Source organism: Nycticebus coucang, chromosome 6 (genome assembly GCF_027406575.1).
Source record: "Nycticebus coucang isolate mNycCou1 chromosome 6, mNycCou1.pri, whole genome shotgun sequence".
Classification (NCBI taxonomy): domain Eukaryota; kingdom Metazoa; phylum Chordata; class Mammalia; order Primates; family Lorisidae; genus Nycticebus; species Nycticebus coucang.
Genome location: NC_069785.1, coordinates 71,774,803 through 71,797,411, shown reverse-complemented (window position 1 = coordinate 71,797,411; position 22,609 = coordinate 71,774,803). Strand labels below are relative to the sequence as shown.

Genomic DNA, 22,609 nt, shown 5'->3' with positions numbered 1-22,609 from the left:
AGAATAGATTAAGGAATTCAAAACTACCACTATATCTAATAGAGGAGAGAGAGGGAAGTGGAGCAAAAAAAGAAAGGAGAAAGAGAAGAAAAAGAAATCGCCTCTGTTGCAGAGGCGATTATTGTTGGAGAGATGAGAAAGGTAGAAGAGTCTCTGAATGTACAGGAGTGGAATAGGGAGAGAGAATAAATAAGTCTAAAATATGGTAACCAAAAAATACAGGAGCCCTTGCTCCTGATGAAAGTAAAAGTAGAAGTTAAGAACCAACCATACAAATAAGCAAGAAACAAACCTTATGAATACAAAATAACGAAAAGCTTTAATAATGAAAAATAAGCAACCTCAGGAACAAATAAATGAAGGAACCAAAAAAAAAAAGAAAGAAAGAAAAGAAAAAGAAAGAAGGGCGGCACCTGTGGCTCAAGGAGTAGGGCACCAGCCTCATATACTAGAGGTGGTGGGTTCAAACCCGGCCCTGGCCAAAAACTGCAAAAAAAAAAAAAAAAAAAAAGAAAAGAAAGAAAGAAAAAAATACTAACAAGAAAAAATTTTTAAAAACTAATTATATGTATACATATATACATAAAAGCATATATATATACACACACATACACATACATATGGTGGGAGGGTCTGACTTTAGTAGGAATATATCTGTGCTGCAATATATTGCCAGGACATCAGGTGGCCCTGTAGTTTTTAGGGGATGGACAACACAGCTGATAACTCTCTCTAGAACCCAGGCATAGACTTGATCCCCAACTTAATGTCCATGGTGATCGCCTGATTGTGTCCTTAGCATTCAGGTTCCACCTGGTTGGGAACTCAGATCTCTCCAGACTCCTTCAGAGGCAGGTCTCGCTGTGTCCCCGGATGACAGTTCCCATAGGGTGCGAAAGTCCCCAAGCCTGTTACAACTGAAGGTCCGATCCCATCAGATGCAACTAAGATAGCTATGTCCCTGCAGGAGGCCCACCCTCATGACCTTCTCACAACCTTTCAATAATGGCTGACCCGTTGCTGCCAGGACCGTCCCAGAATGGCTGTCTTTACCCGTGGCAAATCCACTCCAACCAGCCCTAAAATCTGGCTGCTGAATGTTGTTCTGGTACGCCCATTCTTGCAGGCTATCCACTCAACACGCTTTCCCCAAGAACCAAAAATTGCAACAAGTCTTCCTCACGACCTGAACCTTCACAGCTCCCGCAGTGGCTCCTGGTAGCGGCTCCCAGCTGTGGCTGCCACCAGGGGTTCCCCCCAATGGCTCTTGCATGACTTGCCTAGTGTGTCAGACCTTGCCGCCTCACAGCGCACCCTGAGCCACATGCAGCCCAGCTAACTCTCCTTTCTCAGTTGATCTCAAAGAGCTCGGCTGAATGGCCTTCCTGACTCTGTGGTTGTGCTTTTTTTTATTTTTTTTTAAGTTATAGAACTTCACAGATGAGATAGTGAAGTACTTGGGATTTAATTCAACATAAAATAGAAAGGGGGGATAAGGGTGGGCGTATAGATAAAAGAAGACTGGTCATTAATAGAAAATTGTTGAAACCAGTTGATGGGTATGTGGAAGTTAACAATAATAAAATGGAGTCACTTGTGTCTAACCTCTAACCAAAATGGGACTTGGGGAGGTCATAAAGACAAAAAATATACAAATAAAAAGAAGAAATAAGTGAGAACAACTTCATTACATAAGTTACAGTCCCTCATTGATGTTCCAAAAATACTTAAAAAGAATAAGAATGTGCCTTAATTCACCTTTCAAAGGAGGCACATGTATACAAGCCCCAAGTATGCTATTCAGACAGAAAACTTAGATTCTCTGAAAGAGTAATAAAGACCATACACCGGACAATTTTACATTTACTGTATATGTACTTGCTACACAGTCTCTGAACTCATAAAATGGGTGAATTTAACTAATCAAGTAAAATAAAAGCTTAAACGTGTTGAAAATCAGATCTTCACAACTATTAAAATTAATGAGAAAAACTACAAACTCCTGAATCAAAATTTTATTGTAAATTATTAGAGTTCTAGTGTGTATGAAAAATTTTCTCAATACATGACATACATACATTGAACTACAATAGAAAATATTTTAATATGATCTTTAAAATCACTAATATGCTTATTTTTCCTTGTGAATGTATGTAGTTTGTTTAAATGAACTTTTCCATGGTACGTCAAGTAGATTTAAAATTTTTATATTATTCCTTAATAACCTCCTAATAAGATTTGCAGTTTCTGCTTGACCTGTACATAATATTCTTTTCATTTTCGTGAATACTATACTAGCTCTTCCTTTCAACTCTGACGGAACATATCTGATATCTAAATATTCATGTAGGTTAGATCTAGAATTATACAGCATGTTAATAACAGTTTGAATGTCATCACCAGTTTGTCCTTGTGCAAGTAAGTGGGATTTGTACATTGTTTGTAATTTATGTTCTGCTGCTATTGCAAGAGCAAGGCTTCGTCTTAGGTGCTCCTTGGCGGCTTTCATGTCTTCCCTATATGCTGGATTGCTATTATCACGAGGAAGTGCTTGTTGCACCAGTAAGTGAATATCTGAAATTTTTCTCAAAATTTCATCAATATTCACAGTCTGTGGGAGTGTTTCTATTTCAGTTTCGCCTGAGAGCTGAGGAACATCTTCTGACTCTGTAGAGTAATAAAAAGTAGATGATGTACGGATTGAGGTGACTTCTGGTGCCTTAGTCTGTGTCGTTGTTGGCTCTGGCTCTGGCTCTGGCTCTGACTCTGGCTCTGACTCTGGCTCTGGCTCATGCTCAATATAAGGTTCGTCTGCATGTAAAACAATAGAAACATTATTCGGTTTGATCGACCAGAATGGTGTATGTTGAGTGCTTTTTTTCCTCCCTATTTCCACTGTGAAGCCACTAGTAGGCAAAGTTGTTTTTCCTTCACTGATAGGAGTGATTATAACATCATTCTCAAGTGAAGTTGATTGTTGTATACTTATCTTCTTAATGTTTGGTTCTGTAGTATAAGCATTTTTTGAAGACTTGACTTTTTTCTCACGGCCTGGCTCCCTAGTGGGAACACTAAGCATTAGGTTCTGTAAAACTTGTACATAATGGTTCAAGTTTTGTTCTTCATCAGGCGTCACAGTTATGCCTTAAGGGAAAAAATCAAATAAATAATAAGTATTATTTATTAATATATATGACACATTGACAGAATTTACTGACCTAAATTTATATTATATGCTATCACTTAAAATTTGAGATAAAGAACCAAGAAGCAACATACCTTTGACACAGGTGTCACTTAAATAAACAAAATTATTTTTTCAAGTTCTTATTAAAATAGATGAGCAAAATTAGAGCAAAAATTGTGTATTAACACAATTCTCTACATATTTTTTCCTTTTATTCTCCCATGTAACTTATGATTGAATAGGGAACTTATTAAACCAAGATTCTTGATTATGTCTTCTAAGATAGTGGTGTGCTAGAATAGGTTTATACTAGCTCACTAGAGCCAATTAATAAATATCTAGGAATTCTATGAATCAGATATTGAACAGAGATCTCATCAAAAGTTAAATTATCTAAATTTGCAATCAAATCAATTTATATTAAAAACAAAGGTTATAACCCAAACTTATCACTTCCTAATTATTTTATTTTACTGTTACATATACTCTTGAGGTTATTTACATATACATGTGATGAAAATATACCATAAAGATATGCTACTGTGCATCTCTTTCTACCTCCTTTTTCAGTGATACCAAGTTTGTAGCTTGAAATCGACTACGGTGGGAGTATTTACAACATGTAAATGAGCAAATGCTACAAATCAGAGATTCCTTCTCTCTACCAAAAGTCAGTTTTAAACATTTGCCAGTATACTACCCCTTCATCACAACAATGATCATATTAGTCTGTGGATAATATTCAGCCAACTGTTTTTTTTTGTTTTTGGCAGCTGGGGCCAGGTTTGAACCCGTCCCCTCCAGTATATGGGGCCAGCACCCTACTCTTTGAGCCACAGGCACCACCCCACCCAACTGTTTTTGTTTTCTTTTTTTTTATTAAATCATAGCTGTGTACATTGATATGATCATGGGGCATCATTCACTAGCTTCACCCAACTGTTTTTGTAAATAAACTTTTATTGGAACCCCAACAGTCTTGAGTTTATTGGAACCTGATCATGTGTTGATATATTGTCTATGGGTGTTTTGGGCTGCAACAATAGAGTAGTTGCAAACCACGTGGCTTGGAAAAGCTAAAAATACTTACTATCTGACCCTTTAAGAAACAGTTTGTCAATTACTGGCCTAAATCATCAACAATTCACTCTTAACATCAAAATGGCCATTCTGTTTTTATTGATATTTTATAGCATCTAAGCAATAAAGCCTCTCATAACCAATGTGGGCAATAGAAAAGAATAGAATTTGGTACTGAATAAGATACTCTGGAATTCTGTTAAACTTCACTACTCCTGAATCAGGAGTATTTTAAGTACTTGGGCTCTGAATTACATACAATTTTAAATTGATTTTGCCATTATCACATACAAAATGATTTAATTCAGGGAAGTAAGTCACTTTTTACCAAACTCTAAGGCACACTCCTACCTGAACCATCCCACTGCAGGCTAAGTAAAGTAATAACTTTCTGTTCAGGAGGTACTTTCATTTGGCTTTTCATAAACCCAAAATACTCAAAAAATTGTTTTATATTTACACACTTCTTCTCTCTTCTTTATCTATGCTGTTACTATTTAGAAAGACCAGATGGAAGTTCAACCAAAATTGAAAGAATATTTCTAAATTTTTAAAAACTTTTAAAAATAATAGTTTAGTGAGGCAATATGGTAGTGGAAAGATACCAGACTTGTCTGGAGATGTAGATCCTAAAAGAAGATTCTGCATTTTATGTCATGCTTAGAAAAGCCTGGCATACTCCAAGATCTATATGATAGATGGTAGGTAAAAAAGATACGGAACAAAGGCAGATATTGATACATGTTACTATCCTTATAATAATTTTTTAAAATCACTCATATAGTATCATATATTCTGTGAATTGCAAACTTTTTTAGTGGACTGGAACTCATATGGGCAGTTGCCTCTGAGAGAGAAAGGGACTGAATTTGGCCACTGAAAGGTAATGTGGATTTCTCTATGTTTTACTTCCTAACCACATACACAAATACATGCACATTCCCCAATAATTTAATACAGTAAACCATTAAAAGTCATAATTATTATTTAAGTTCCAAGGAGTTTTTTTCTCCTTTGTTTTTTAATTGACAAGCAAAAATAACATAAAAGTCGTATTTTAGAAAGGAAAATAATTTATATATATTTATATAATTTATATATATAATTTATTTCTTAGAGGAAAACACTGAGTAAAATGAATATGTAGCCTGGTGCAGTGAAAATAAAATCTTTGATTCTGGTTCTGGCTCTACCATTTTATAACAGCATGTGACCTTAGGTAATTGCTAAATTTATTTGCCCTTTTATCTCACAGACCAAATGAATCAGATATTTAAAAGCACTTTAAAAGCTACAAATGACTAATAAGATAATATTATTCTCTATAAGAGGCAACTTCTTACATTTCTCATTTTAAAATGTAAATTTCCCTAAATAGATATAGGAAATTAAAATTTCCCTAAAAGTAACATTAAAAGTATGTTTTGATCTTATTTAGTAAGAAACACCAGAAGTTTTTCTGCTAAAGACAGGAACAAGATAAGGATACCTAAAGTCTCCGTTACTATTTAATGTGATGTTGAAGATACTAGTCAATGCAATTAGACAAGGAAAAATAATTAGAGACATGAGAATTGGGAATAAAGAGGCAAAACTATCATTATTTACAGAAGATATAATTATAAATCTAGACAACACAAAGGAGTCTACTGAAAAGTTACTTTAAGAGAAGTTCATAAATAGCAAGTTATAAAAACCAACATACCAAAATCAATATACTACTTATAAATATATACCAGTCAGAAGACATGAGAAAGATGACATTTAGGTAACAGAAAAAAATGAAACAAAATATCTAATCATAGATTTAGAAGAACATGCCCAAAATATATATGAGGAGTTATAGTAGGCCAAATAATGAACACCCAAAGATACCACACTAGAACCTATAAATGTTATTACCTTATCAGAAAAAAAGGGTCTTTGCAGGTGTGATTAAATTAAGGATCTTGATATGGGGCAAATATTCTGGATTATCTGGGTGAACTCTAAATCCAATCGCAAATGTTCTTACAGGAGACAGACACAGACAGTTGTGAGACTAGCACAGAAGAAATAATGGGGCGAGGGGGAGGCAGAGAGTAGACCCATTTGGCCACAGTCAAAGAATGCTAGCAACTGACAGAAACTGCACCAGGCAAGGAACACATTCTTCCCCTGACCTTCCAGAGGTAGCCTTTACCCTGACTTTGTCTTCAGGGAAACTAATTGCAGACTTCTGGTCTCTAGAACTGTGAGAGAATAAACTTCTATTGTTTACAACCACCAAGTCTGTGTTAAGTAATTATAGCACTCACAGCAAACTAAACAGAAATATAATTAAAATCTTTTGAAAGATGTAAACGTCAACAAATGGAATGATATGCCAAATTCTCAGACAAGAAAATTCAACATCATAAAGATGTTTAGATGTCATATACTCCCTATTAATTTATTCATTTAATGTGCTACTAAAAATATTATTTTTTCCTGGAATTAGAAAAATTGATCATGAAGTTCATGTGGAAGAATAAGAATACTCAGGAAAATAAAGGGTAGCTCCACCAGACATTAAAATCAGATATTAAACTATATTACAAAGCCTCTATTATAAAAATAGTATAGCATTGGTACATAAATGGATGAATGGAATCAACCAGAATAGACACAAACAGACCCAATTGCACAAGGAAAAATAGCTCAAAAAGAATGGAGGTTTCAATTTTAAAACTATTTCAGCTAGTAAAGTGATTTATAATTAAATATCATTTTGCAGTAATTTTCAATGGCTGCCTATGAAAGAATAACCAATCAGATATTATATGCTTTTTGATGGAAGAACACAATGCTACCTATAAATTAGTCTTAGAAAAATAATTCAAAACTGAATCCAATAGGTCTTCCTAGGCATTACTAACAATATACAGAAAACATAGAATAATAAAGAAGATATTGAATTATGCCATATGAATGTAATTAGCAAAATCTAGACTGTGGAAAACTAAAGAATGTATGACCCAGTTTCTTCAACAATTAAATTGTAAGAGGAAATCAGAGATGAAGGAAGAACTATAGATTAACAGGGAATGAACAGGTATATCAATAAATTACATGCATAAATCTTATTTGAATCCCAATTCTATTAAACAAAGTAGAAAAGAGAGACAATCAAAAAAGTTTGAATGCTGTCCAGATACATACTTGATGATATTTAGTAATTATTATCCTTTTACTATAAAATCACTTTGTTTTGTATTTTTTAAGTTCCTTACATTTCAGTGCTTCATACTAAAATATTTACCAATAACACTACATGATATCTAGAATTTGCTTTTTTTTTTTTAATTTGTAGAGACAGCATCTCACTTTGTCACTCAAGGTGCAGTGCAGTGGCGTAATCATAGCTCACTTCAGCCTTGAATTCCTGGGCTCAAGTGATCTTCCTGCCTCAGCCTCCCTAATAGCTGGACTATAGCAGCATCCCACTGCACTCAGTTAAATTTTATTTTATTTTTTGTAGAGACAGAGTCTCACTATGTTGCCCAGAATGGTCTCAAACTCCTGGCCTCAAGTGATCCAGAGTCTCAGAGGAGGAATGAGCCACAATAGCCTGCTCAGAAGGAGGGAAGGGGAGAGGGAGGGATGGGGTGGGTGTGGGAGGGATAGTAGGGGATTGTAGGGGGACCACAACTATGGAGCACATTGCAAGTACAAGTTGGTTCTATCATGTGTAGAACACAAATGTCCTAATGCTATAATTGTGCAAATGAGATGAAAGCTATGCTGATTAGTATGATGTAAGCACTCCAATTTGTACAAATAATCAACACACTGAAATGGGCATTAATGTATTTATGACCTATGTACAAAAGACCCAGCTATTTTTTGTTTGCAGCTGTCATTGTTGTTTGGCAGGCCCAGGCTGGATTCGAACCCGCCAGCTCAGGTGTACATGGCTGGTGCCTTAGCCACTTGAGCCACAGGCACTAAGCCAACATATAACAGTTTTAATGTAAGTAAATCACAATCTTAAGCAATATCAAAATACCTTTAAAATTTATCTTTTATGTATTTTAAAGTATACAAGTCAATGGTTTTCAGTATATTCAGAAGGTTGTGCAATCATCACCACGATCTAAGTTAAAACAGTCTCATCACCCTAAAGTAAAAGCCATTCCCCATTGCCCCTGCCTCCCCAAACCTAGACAATCATTTATCTACTTTCAGTGTCTACATATTTGCCTATTCTAGACATTTCATATAAATGGAATCATACAACATGTGTCTTTCTGTGACTGGCTTCTTTCAATCAGCATAATGTTTCAAAGGTATGTTTCAGTACTTCATTCCTTTTTATGGCTGAATGATATTCCATCATATGAATATACTACATTTTGTTTATACATTCACCAGTTCATGGACATTTGGGTTATTTCTACTTTTTATTGATTTTAAGTAATGCTGCTAGCAACATTCATGTACAAGTTTTTGTGTGGATATCATTTCTCATGAGTAAAAACCACAGAGTGATCTATATGAAACACCATGTTTAACTCTTTAAGGAACTGCCACAGCACGTACATTCCTACAAGCAGAGTGTGGTGTTCTCATGTTTCCATAGCACTCTCAATACTTGTACTGTTGTTTGTTTGGTTTTTTTAAATTTTTTGCAATATAATAATACTAGGGGACTTTGATTCCCTGCTTTCAGCAATGAACACATCATCCAGAGAGAGCATCAATAGGGAAATATTGGACTAAACTACACTTTATACCAAATGGACATAACAGACATATACTGAACATTCTAACTAACAGCAGCATAATATACATTCTTCTTAAGTGCACATGAACATTCTCAGGATTAGGCCACAAGACAAATTTTTTTTTTTTTTTTTTTGGCTGGGGCTGGGTTTGAACCCGCCACCTCCGGTATATGGGGCTGGCGCCCTACTCCTTTGAGCCACAGGTGCCGCCCCACAAGACAAATTTTAACACATTTAAGAAGATTGAAATTACGTGGTGTATCTTTCCCAATCACAATGGTATAATAACACGAGAAATTTCAAAAAATTCACAAATATGTAAACATTAAACAGCATGTTCCTAAAAACCAAATAGATCAAAAAGAAAAACTGTCACTCAAGTCCTCTTTGACTTCTGTGGTTATAAGAGGTGCTCAAATATAACTTGCATTCGTCTTTTGTTATCAGTATATATTAAATATTATAATTTTAATACAATTTTTTCATTTCTTAAAATGTGTGTACATTTTTTGACATCTTCTGTATATTCGTGGCTTTTGCTGAGATGTCTGACCAGATCCATGGGTCACATTCATAATCTCTTTATGGAAGGATTGGTTTTTTTCCCAGCCACGCCCTTGGCAATCTCTCTAGAACATGTTTTCTCACTTTTTACTATCTGGATCGGCTAAGAATTTCCAAATATTCAAGTACTATTTCCTTTTTGCTTAAAAACTCTTTCAAGTTATCTCTTTTCCATCATTTTACTACAAGCAGGAAGGAGAAAGCAGGCCATACCTTCAGCACTTTGCCTAGAAGTCTCCGCAGCTAAGTATTCAAGTTCATCACTTACATTTTCTACTTTCCACAGAACTCTGGATTACACTTCCACCAAGTTCTTTTCCACTTTCCCACAAGGATTGTCTTCCTTTTCCAGTTTCCAATAACATGTCTTTCGTTTCCATCTGAGACCTCACCCAAACCACCTTCAATGTCCATATTCCCACAATCTTAAAGTTTTTTACTAAAATGCATCCCCAAATGCATCTAGTCTCTACCAGCCTCTACTTTAGAATTCTAAAACCAGTTCTAAAAAAATTTCTGTACTTTTAGATGCTCCTTGTAGCATCACCCCATCTCACAGTACCAAACTCTGTATGCATTGGCTGGGGATGCCATAACAAAATGCCACAGAATGGATGGTTTAAATGACAAAAATTCATTTTCTCGTGGTTCTGGAATCGTGAGTCCAAGATCAAGATGTCAGAAGGTTAGTTTTTCCTGAAGCCTCTTTCTTTGGCTTTCAGATGGCTGCCTTCTTGCTGCATCCTCTTATGGCATTTTTTTTCTGTGTACATGCATCCCTGGTGTCTCTTTCTCTTCTGCTAAAGTCATCAGTGATACTGGCCTCATTTTAATCTAATCATCTATTAGAAAAACTTTTCTTCAAATATGGTTGCATTCTGAGGCACTAGGAATTAGGATATTGGTACTTGAGGGGAACACAACTTAGTCCATAATAATGACCTTATCAGAAGACTGATATGATCAAGAAAAAAAATCAGTGAGCTTAAGTGTTTGTACTAGCCAAAAGCAATTTATATACAATCTCTATCAAAATCCCAATGGCATTCTTTACAAATATCACACACACACACACACACACACACACACACAAAAGTCCTGAAGTTCATATAGAACCACAAATGATCCAAACAGAGAAAAAAAAATCTTGACACAGGAGAACAAAGCAAGAAGCATCACATTTCCTAATTTCAAATTTTATTAAAAGCTACAGGCCAGGCACAGTGGCCTTGTAATCCTAGCCAAGGTGGAAGACTTGCCTCTGACCCCTTCTTACCCTCAATTAATGACATTTATTTTATTTCACCAAGAAAATAGAAGCAACCAAAGATAGCTTCTCCATTTTTCCATCACCTAATTTTATCTTTACCCTTTTCTTCACTCTGATTTAAGGCTAACTACTCCACTTACACACTAGATTCCATTCCCACTCATGTTTTTTAGGAATTTCACTCCAGAAATTAAACATCATAAAGCCACACCCCAATTAGATCATTCATTTTAGGCAGAAATATACAATAATAGTTCTCATTAAGAACTCTGTTCCTTCCTAGCTTCTGCCTCATTCATGTGCTTTTTATTAATTATTTTTTATTAAATCATAACTTTGTACATTGATGCATTTATGGGGGCACTGCTTTGGTATACAATGTGAAATGTATACATTGAACTAAGTAACATATCCATCACAATTATACTCATTTCTTAATAGCTTTGAAATGTACCATTGCATCATGCACATTAAGTGAGATCCCCGCAAATACACTCTCTCTTCCCATGTCCTCCCTCCCCTCCTGTCTCTCTCCTCTTCCCTTCTACTTTCTGGACTGTAGTTATGTTTTGCCATTTGTGTGAGTGTGTAGGTGGTTATGTATTGATTTCATACTAGTATTGAGTACATTGGATACTTTTTTTCACCCATTCTTGAGATACTTTACTAAGCAGAATATGTTCCAGCTCCATCCAGGTAAACATAAAAGATGTGAAGTCTCCATCTTTTTATGGCTGCATAGTATTCCATAGTGTATGTATACCACAATTTGTTAATCCATTCATGGGTCAATGGGCACTTGGGCTATTTCCATGTCTTGGCTATTATGAATTGGGCTGCATTAAACATTCTGGTGCAAATGTCTTCGTTGTAAAATAATTTTTGATCATCTAGGTATATACCTAGTAGAGGAATTGCAGGATAGAACAGTAGGTCTACTTTTAGTTCCTTGAGTGTTCTCCAAACTTCTTTCCAAAAAGGTCATATTAGCTTGCATTCCCACCAGCAGTGTAGAGTGTTCCCATCTCTCCACATCCACACCAACATCTGTAGTTTTGGGATTTTGTGAGGTGGGCTAATCTTACTGGAGTTAGATGATATCTCAAAATGGTTTTTATTTGCATTTCTCTGATGATTGAGGATGATGAGCATTTTTTCATGTGTTTGTAGGCCACATACCTGTCTTCATAAGAGAAGTTTCTGTTCAAGCCTCTTGCCCACATAGAAATGGGGTTATTTATTTTCTTACTGATTAGTTTGAGTTCTCTGTAGATTCTAGTTATCAGACTTTTGTCAGAGACATAACCTGCAAAAATCTTCTCCCATTCTGAAGGTTGTCTGTTTGCTTTACTTATTGCGCTCTTGGCTGTGCAAAAGCTTTTTAGTTTGATCAGATCCCAGTAATGGATTTGTGGTGTTTCTTCAATTGCCTGGGGGGTCCTCCTCATAAAATATTCTCCCAGGCCAATTTCTTCAAGTGCTTTCCCTGCCCTCTCTTCCAGTATTTTTATAGTTTCATGTCTTAAGTTTAAAATCTTTTATCCAGTGAGAATCAATTTTTGTTAATGGTGAAAGGTGGGGGTTCAGTTTCAGTCTTCTACAGGTCGCCAGTCAGTTCACCCAGTACCATTTGTTAAATAGGAGTCTTTCCCCCACTGAATATTTTTGATAGGCTTGTCGAAGATCAAATGATGATAAGCAGCTGGGTTCATCTCTTGGTTCTCTATTCTGTTCCATACATCTACCACTCTGTTTTTGTACCAGTACCATGTTGTTTTGATCACTATAGATTTATAGTATAGGCTGGTCTGGTATTGTGATACCTCCTGATTTGTTCTTATTTCTGAGTAATGTATTTGCTATTTGAGGTTTTTTTCTGATTTCATATAAAATGAAGTACTATTTTTTCAAGTTCTTTCAAGGATGACAATGGTGCTTTAATAGGGATTGCATTAAATCTGTAGATTGCTTTGGGTAGTATGGACAGTTTAACAATGTTGATTCTTCCCAGCCATGAGTATGGTATGTTTTTCCATTTGTTAACATCTTCAGCTATTTCTTTCTCAGAGTTTCATAGTTCTCTTTATAGAGATCTTTCATGTCCTTTGTTAGGTAGATTCCCAGATATTTCATCTTCTTTGGCACTACTGTAAAATGAATAGTCCTTGATTGTTTTTTCAGCTGGACTATTGTTGGCATATATAAAAGCTACTGACTTGTAAGTATTGATTTTGTATCCTGAGATGCTGCTGTATTCCTTGATCACTTCTAAGAGTTTTGAAGTTGAATCCCTGGGATTTTCCAGGTATAGGATCATCTCATCTGTGTCAATTGAGAGAATCATAAATACTTATACTTTTGATTCTAGACAACCTTGAGCATGCAAAGTGTCATCTCATGGGTTTTACTTGTATTTATTTAATGGTTAATGATATTGAGCATCTTTCCATGTGTCTGTTGGCCATCTCCTCAGGAGAAATGTCTATTTCGATCCTTTACCTATTTCTGAACTAGATTTTATTACTGAGTTATAAGAATTTTGGGGTTTTGTGGGGGGTTTGTTTGTTATTGTTTGGAATTCATTGAGGGCACAAAGAATTAAGTTGTACTGATTGTGTTTGTTAGATAAAAGTCCTTCTGTTTGCTTTTTGAGACAGAGTATTGCTGTCTCCCTAGTTAGAGTGCAGTGGCATGATCTCAGCTCTCTTCAGCAGCAAACCCCTGGGCTCAAATGATCCTTCTGCATCAGCTTCCCAAGTAGTTTGGACTATAGGACACGCCACTGTATTCAGCTCATTTTTCTAATTTTAGCACAGACACAGTTTCACTCTTGCTCAGGCTGGTCTCAAACTCCTGACTTCCAGAGATCCTTCTGCCTTGGCCTCCCAGAGTTCTGGGATTACAGACATGAGCCACCACACCCTGACAGAATTTTTTATATATTCTGAAGACCAGTTCTTTTTAAGATTTGAAAATATTTTCTCCTAATCTGTGAGTTGTCTTTACTCTCTTAACAATTTCATTTGCAGCACAAAGGGTTTTAATGTTGCTGTAGCTCAATTTATCTATCTTTTCTTTTTCTGCTTGTGCTTTTAGTGTCCTAGCTAACACTATGGCAATGTTAAGAAAACATTGCCATATCCAAGGTAATGAAAAGGTACACCTACATGTTCTTCAAAGCTTTATTGACTTTGTATAATTTGACTACATTCCACTCCAACCAGTAAATAGTCAAATTATCTTGTTTGGAGTCATTTGCAATTTTTAGAACTGTTTTATTGTTAAATACACATCCATCGTATATATTTTCTATTTTAACTCTTTATCTTTAAAATTTGAGATTGTTGATGTTCTGATAAGTCTTTCTTGATAGCAGCATTACAATAAAAGAGGATAAGAGAAGTCTCTTCTTTATTAGTATACTTTATGAGATGGGTGAAAAATTTAAGCAGTTCTTTATTCAAGAATTTTATTTGGTTAACCTAATGACTCATTGCATGATTACATGAATAACCTTTTCATATAATTCAGTTATCTTTGGATAAACCCAATTTTCTAAGTGTCAGAAATTTAGAAAATTCTAGTCATTCAAGTTTCTATGTAAGATTTTAAGTTATGTGCATACATTAAAATATCATCCTTGTAAACTAGTCTGGTAAAATTTCATTTGTTGATTTTAGCATTATTACATAGGAGTATTAACTATAAAAATTCATTAAGTTGCACACCTGCAATTTGTATGTTACTGTATATATGTTATATATTTTAGATGATTGTAACTCTATTTTGTGTTATGATTACTGGACATTATAATATAGACAAAACCAAAAAAATTAAGAGCCACAGGCTCGGCGCCTGTGGCTCAAGCAGCTAAGGCACCAGCCACATACACCAGAGCTGGCGGGTTCGAATCCAACCCAGGCCCACCAAACAACAATGACGGCTGTAACCAAAAAATAGCTGGGCGTTGTGGTAGGCACCTGTGGTCCCAGCTACTTGGGTGATGGAGGCAAGAGAATCGCTTGAGTCCAGGAGTTGGAGGTTGCTGTGAGCTGTGATGCCATGGCACTCTACCCAGGGCGACAGCTTGAGGCTCTGTCTCAAAAAAAAAAAAAAAAATTTAGAGGTACGGTTTATAAAAAATTTAATTTTGCCAATAGATATTATTTTCATTTTAGTTAATAAAGCTAATTGCAGACATTTATAAGCTAAGAGGTATATTTGCCACTTTCATCATACCATAACTTATTACTTTGAAATAAGAAAATATAGAAGTCCTTAAATTTAAGATCATGGGTCTGAAAACAGAATTAGAGATATTTTTCTTTTATCAAAGAGTTAGGCATGGTTTAGTTTCCCTATCTCAGTTGAAGGTGCCTGCAGTGGAAGGTGCCTGTAGTCACAGCTACTTGGGAGGTTGAGACAAGAAGATCTCTTGAGCCCAAGAGTTTGAGGTTGCTGTGAGCTGACACCAGGGCACTCTACCCATGGTGACAGAATAAGACTCTGCCTCAAAAAAAATAATTATGTAATTTTAATACATTTAATTATGTAATTTTAATGACTGTCAGTCATTTTAAACTATAAATAATGGTCCTAAAATATGTAAATTTACTTTTTAAAAAACTTTTTAAAGTAACTACTTGGAAACCACCCTAAGAAAACACAATACTCTCTTATCTATGCAAATATATTATAAACTAATTAAGTATTTAAAATATTTAGAAGTTTCAAGTTCTTAAAAATGCACTTTTAAAAACCAATTAAAATACCTAATTGCAAATATAAACTTAACTGGTAAATGGCATAAAAACAGGCCAGGTGTCATGCAGGCATCATGGCTCATGCCTATAATCCCTAGAACTCTGGTAGGCCAAGGCAGGAGGATTGTTTGAGACCAGGAGTTCAAAACCAGCCTGGGCAACATAGCAAAACCTGTCTCTGCAAAAAATATCTAAAAATTAGCGGGGCATAGTGGCATGCACCTATAGTACTAGGTACTCCAGAGGCCAAGGCAGGAGAACGGTTGAGCCCAGGAGTTCAAGGCTACACTGAGTTGTGACCACACCTCTGCATTCCAGCCTGGACAACAGAGCAAGATCCTTTCTCTCTAAAAAAATAAATAAAAATAAAATAACGGTGTAAGAAACTAATAATTTCCTCTACAACATCTGTTTAAAAGAATGAAGATATATCAGTGTACTTTTTTGTAAAAACCCCAAACGCAACACTTTATCTGTTTCTGGAGAAATTTCCTAATCAGTGAAGTTAAAACACTATTATAAATTAACTGTTTTAACTAACATTTTTTCCCAGATAAAATTTACACTCAAAACGGGGAAAAACAGCCTCTGTGCTCCTAAAAAATGATAGTATGCCAAAAATTACACTACACTGTAATGACAGCAATTAAAAATCTTATATAGTAACATACCTAGTTCCTTTTAAAGACTAAAGTTTTAAGAAAGGAAAAAATACATTATCTTGAATCTTGGCCAAAGAAGCAAGTTTCTAAGATGAATAAAAAGAAAACTACTCATATCTCTTCTTTAGTAAAAGAATGGGGTAAAATAAAATTTTAAAAGGTATATAATCCCAAATTTGGACACTTTCATATGGAATATCTTTACTACTAAGGGTTATAAATACAGGGTTATTTAAAGTTATTCCTTATTTAAAGTTACAACTTGAAACTTCAGAAGACCATTCATTGGTAAAATTTAGAACTTTTAAAAAACTTGCTCATTAAAAAAGTGTTTTTTGTGTGTTTTATTTATGTGGTGATCACATAGTTACCCTAGAATACAAAACTAGTGAACAAATATGACATATCGAAATCCACACAGAATTTGTATTTCTGTACTTCAGCTAACATAGCTAAACTTTTTGACAACTTTACTGAAAAATATATAAATAGGTTATGAATATGAGATATCACTTGAAATGTGTTATAAGCCAAATACCTGATAGCTTAGAAAATGGCTATTATAAACCAATACCATATCGTAAAATCATAAGGACAACAGAATTTCTCCATTAAGATGTTCTATGTATAGTCTGTACGTGTTATAATTCCCTAATAACTTACCATAAATTGTATTTTATTTTGACATTAACTTTGGTTATATTTTCTGACATTATTAATTGTGAATTTATAAACTAAAATAATTTTAGTTAACCTATATATTTATCTAAAGACTTTTAAAAGACAGTATTTGAAGTATGGCATCAAACTGCTTATGAACTAAAAAGATTCTTGCTAGTTCAAATTAATGAACTTTAACTATAAAAAAAATTTTAAATGAGAATTTTAGAAAAACCCTCAAAATCTAGAATTTATTTATATTCTATCTAAACTATTTTAGATAGTCTTATTAATTGCTACTCAGATAAAATTCTATCTAAAACTAAAGAACTTACTTAGATAGATCTCCCTGAGGGTCAATTTAGGCTTTTCCCTCCTTTTCAGTAATTAGTATTTTACATAACAAACTGGAAAATAACATATACCAAGGCATTGTAAACCTAATTCTCACACATTTTAACCAAAATTAAAAATTAAAAAAGTACTTTTTATAACAAAATGGAAAATAACATATACCAAGGCATTGTAAACCTAATTCTCACACCTTTTAACCAAAATTAAAAATTAAAACACCATATAATTCGAGTATTTCTTTTTACCTATAAAGCAGGTGTCTCTTCCAAAAGCCCCTAATAAAATAGTTTTTAAAATATATCTGGACTTCTGCTTCCAAGAAGATAGAGAACATGCGTGTTTTCCCTATTGCTCCCTGTGAGCACAGTTAAAAACCTTGGACATTATGCATAAAACAAACAACAAAAGACTCTGAAAGGTGGCAAGAAGATGGCAGAACAACTAGGGACTTTAAGACCTAAAAAAAGACACAGCAGTGAATTCCCTGGGTTTTGTTTTGGCCTCATATCCCCCACACTGGGGACTAGAGAAGCTGACAACCCATAAACACCAATGCGCGCAAGCACAGAAGGTTCCAAGATAAAAGCCTGTTGATCTAACCACATCAGATTCTATATAAAAAAAACAATCAACACATTGTACCCCATATATGCACAAATGTATTCATGATCTATGTGTATTTGACTTAATAATAATAATAATAATAATAATAATGATAATAAAGCCTGTTCTCACCACAGCCAACGTATCAGGAAGGGGGCAGACTAGCAAGACAAAAACTTTTAGCCAATTAACTGCGCAATTCCAGTCAAATACCACAGAATAAAGTGCAGCTGTACACCCACCAGAAAAGGCTGGATGGGGAACCTAGACTTATTTCCACCTTTACCAGGTAGGTTCTAACAAGATGTCCCAACTCCTCTCCCTTTTCCCCACAGAAGTGCTGCTACCAAGTTAAGATTTAATATTCTCTTTCAGCAGAGAAGGCTGAGTGAGGTGCTGGTACTTCATCCCCAACCAGTGGTAACAAGGAAACACCCCTCATACCCCACTGAAGTCATGGTGAAGGCCTATTTAAATTTGTAACAGAAGATTTAAGTAAGATCCCAGTCAACCAATTGTAACAACTAATGATGTCCAGGTTTAAACTGAAAATTACTTGTCACTATCAGAATCAGAGCAGTTTTCAATTTAAAAAAAAAAAAAATCAAAAGATGCCAATACTGGAACAGATGTTAGAATTTAAAGCAGCCATAATAAAAATTGTTTCAACAAGCGATCGTGAACAGCCTGAAACAAATGAAAAATAGAAAGTCTCAGCAAAAAACAAACAAACAAAAACAAAACGAAAGAAATAAAGAACCAAACTGAAATTTTAGGACTGAAAAACATAGTAACTGCAATGAAAAAAACTCAACAGCAAAATTGAGGGAAGAAGGAAAAGGTTAAGTGAACTAGAAGACAGAATGACAGCAATTAATCTGAATAATTAAAATAGAGAGGAAAAAAAATGAACAGATCCTTAGGTGGATGTGCAACTATAACAAAACAGAAATAACATTCACATGATGGGAGTCTTAGAAGAAGAGAAGAAAGAAGTTGACTCTGGAAAAGTATTCAAAGAAATATCTGAAAATTTCCCAAGTTTAGCAAATGAACTTAATTCAAGAAGCTAAGTGAACCTCAAACAGACTAAATACAAAGAGACCCATGCCAAGACATATATTTTAAACTTCCAAACCTAGGACAAAGAAAAAAATGCTTAAAAGCAGCAAGAAAAAAATGACACCTCTTCTTTAGGCAAAAAACAATTTAAATGACTATTTTAATTCTCATTAAAAACCATAGACATCAGAAAGAAAATGACAAAAAAGGACTATCAACCTAGAATTCTGTATCAAAAAAAAAATCCTTCAGAAAATGAAATAATAATCAAAACACTTTTAGAAAAAGGAAAATTAGGAGAAGTTGTTGCCAGAAGACCTACCCTAAAAGAATGGTTAAATGAAGTTCATTAAACAGAAAGGAAGAAATCACAGTATAACTGGTAAGGAAGAAAGAATAACAGAAAGAGTAAAATACGGGTAAATGCAATAAACTTTCCTTCTCCTTTTAAGTTTTCCAAATCATGTTTAACAGTTGAAGAAAAATTGCAACACTCTAATGTGCTTCTCAATATATGAAAAGGAAATACTTAAGACAATTACATTACGAATGGGGTAGAGTAAAAGGACATAAAGGGAAATAATATTTATATATTTCACTCACACTGATAAAATGTTGACAGCAATAGATGTATCCGTAATATAATACCTAGGACATAATAAAAGATATACTCAAAAAATGCTATACATCAAAGCGGAATTATTTTTAAAAAGTGTGTATCTTAATAAAAAATAGATTGTGTGTTTAAATACAATTTATGGTTTAAGAAAACCAAGACTTTAAAACCAAACACTGCTAACTCAAACACATAGATTGAGATAACAATAAACACCTGGTAGCAAAATACTACATATGATGAAGGGAAACTTAGTAGCTCAGAAAATAAGATGAATTTTAAACTTTGAATTTAAAAAGCAAATGTGCAATGGATACATCTGATATTGGTGCTTTAAAAACTCATATGAGCAGCAGTCAGCCAGAGTAAGACCCTGTCTCTACCAACAACATCAAAAACAGCCAGCACTGCAGGAGAAAGAAGAAAAAAATCAACAAAAAAGGAGTACTTAGAACAAAGAAGAATGAACAAGCACACTGAAATTAAAAATAAAAATAAAAATAAAAAAACTCATACAATTTTACTTTGCTCTAGCCAGTAACTCTGATATGGCAACTGTTGATTGCACTCAAAATTTAACCAAGAATTACAGATGCTCATTTGCCAAAAGATTCAACTATAACCAGGATTTTTATTACAACAAAAGTAAAAAATAGAATGGCTTTATCCATACAACTTAAACATATACCCAAGCACCAATCAACTCACAGATGATACAAGACTGGCTGAATGTCCTTAACTTTGAAGAACAAATTGCTCAGATTTTCCATCCATGTCATGAAATGGACTCACAAAGAATAGACTTCCCTTATTCCACAGCAGTTAAGTGCTACATGTAAGAATACCTGAAAGCAGTTACCATATAAAAACTGCCAGTTAAAATGTTGAGACCTTCAAATTAAAATGAACTTGAATAACTGAGCTGAAGTTACTTCCAACTTAAACCAAAGTTGAAATAACTACGCTTCATTAAAAGAATAGTCACAAAAGAAAATATATATTGTTATTCATCCATCAGTTTTCCATATTATTATTAGTGCAAATTTTAATATTTGATGAAAGGTAAACAAGTAATTATGTTCATATTAATCAACTGTTAAAGAAATGCCACTTTATGGCCTTGCACTTCATGGTATTCATGTTCTTTGGTAGTGTCCTCCCACATTGAACATGGGCTTGCCCCATGTGACTTGGCCTGCAGGATATTAGCAAGTCTGACACAACATAGGCTTGATAAGAGCATGCATGTTGGGGCTTGTAAATCTCCTTCTTGGAAGCAAGGTGCCATAGTATAAAGAAACTTGAGCTAGATTACTGAAAGGTAAAAGGTCATGTAGAGAAAGACCCCAGAAGATGAAAGGCCTTCTTGGATGACCTTATCCCTGTTGAACTTCCAGCTGAATACAGTTGCATGAGTGACTTCAGGTATGCTGACATGAAGCACTGTCCACCTGAGCCTAGTCAACCTACAGAATCATAAGAAGTAATACATTTGGGGACAGTCTTTTATGGTACACTAGATATCCAAAACAGCCTCATTAATTTATATATGTATATATATATACACACACACACAATTTTAGTTTGAAGGGTTAAAAATTAAGACATTATCTGATGAGTAACGTTAAAATTTAAAAACTCATGACTTATAAATATATCAGAATTAGTTCTATTCAGACCTAGGAAAGATATATCTAATGACCAAAATTATAGTGTCACCCTACCACATAAGTCTGGTATGTTTCCAGGCACTCTGTTCTTTAATACCACATTCTACTGTGTCTTCTTGGAAAGACAAATGATCCCACTCAGAACAGGGACAATATAAAGCAGGTATGGAACAATCAGTTAATGTCAGAAAACAACAAGTGTTTAAAAACATATGGGATCATATCAAAAGAACACATAAGGCAGTTCACAGTAGCTCCAAATGATCAAGTATGAGTATTTGAGCCTCAGAAAAAATTACAGTTAAACAAATTTTGTGTTTAGGAGAAGGCAAGGATCTCATATATCATACCAAAAAAGAAAGTATTTTCTCTTCAAATAGCTAGTTTTATATTTATTTTGTTCAAATACAAAAAAATATTGCTTAAGTTTAATTTTACAAATATTATCAGGAGAATTAAGAATATCTATATAAAAGATAATATGATCAAAAGAACAAAGAATGTTTTTCCATAAAACATTAATGGACAGGCTAAAAACTTCCTGTTACTGCCCCATTGGCTACTCTCTAAATCAGGCATCCTCAAACTTTTTAAACAGGGGGCCAGTTCACTGTCCCTCAGACCGTTGGAGGGCCAAACTATAGTTTAAAAAAAAAAAACTATGAACAAATTCCTATGCACACAGCACATATCTTATTTTGAAGTAAAAAAAGAAAAAAAGGAACAAATACAATCACACTGCCTCATGTGGCCTGCAGGCTGCAGTTTGAGGACCCCTGCTCTAAACAGTCACCTATTAGAAAACATGTTCTTCATTATCTCAAGCATTTATAAAGCGTGTCTTGATGTTCCATTCACAGGTTTGAGAGACCCTAAGGGCTATAGTATCTGGTGCTAAATAGCAGGGTAAAGTGAACTTGTAATACCAGAACCAAGTAAATTTTGCCTTTTGAATATACATGAAATAAGAGGAATATGCTTTTCCCTTGAATTCATTTGGTGACAGATTTGAACAACTGTTGGTAGTTGCTTGCTTCCTTAGTAATTCTCTTGCCTTAGGACAAAGGTCTTCCTAAGAACAATAATAGAGGCCAAAGACTCACATACTGAGCCTTCTTTTAGTATCGATCTAGAGAGGTTAAAAGGTTCTGTCATCCTAGTCTAAAACCTATACCATGAACTCCATTTTTGCTAACCTATCCAAAAAAATAACATGGAAAAACATGATCTGGGAGATAACCAAAAACAAACAAACATTTCAAAGACTTGTGTGTGTTTGCAGCTTCATGCCCGAGAATACTTTGGTGACTTAACATTACAAAAGGCAAATTATATAATTTCAATTAAGTAGCTAATACTATTTAAATATTGGA

The 22,609-nt window shown here is 34.5% G+C and overlaps 1 protein-coding gene across 1 annotated transcript in view; it reads right to left on the bottom strand.

Moving 5' to 3' along the window:
- Window positions 1-22,609, bottom strand: part of SPESP1 (sperm equatorial segment protein 1) — a 43,510-nt gene that overhangs the window by 5,259 nt on the left and 15,642 nt on the right. The window contains exon 2 of the mRNA XM_053595557.1: window positions 2,257-3,144. Within this exon, the coding sequence (XP_053451532.1) occupies window positions 2,257-3,144 (888 nt within the window). The remainder of the gene's footprint in view (window positions 1-2,256; window positions 3,145-22,609) is intronic.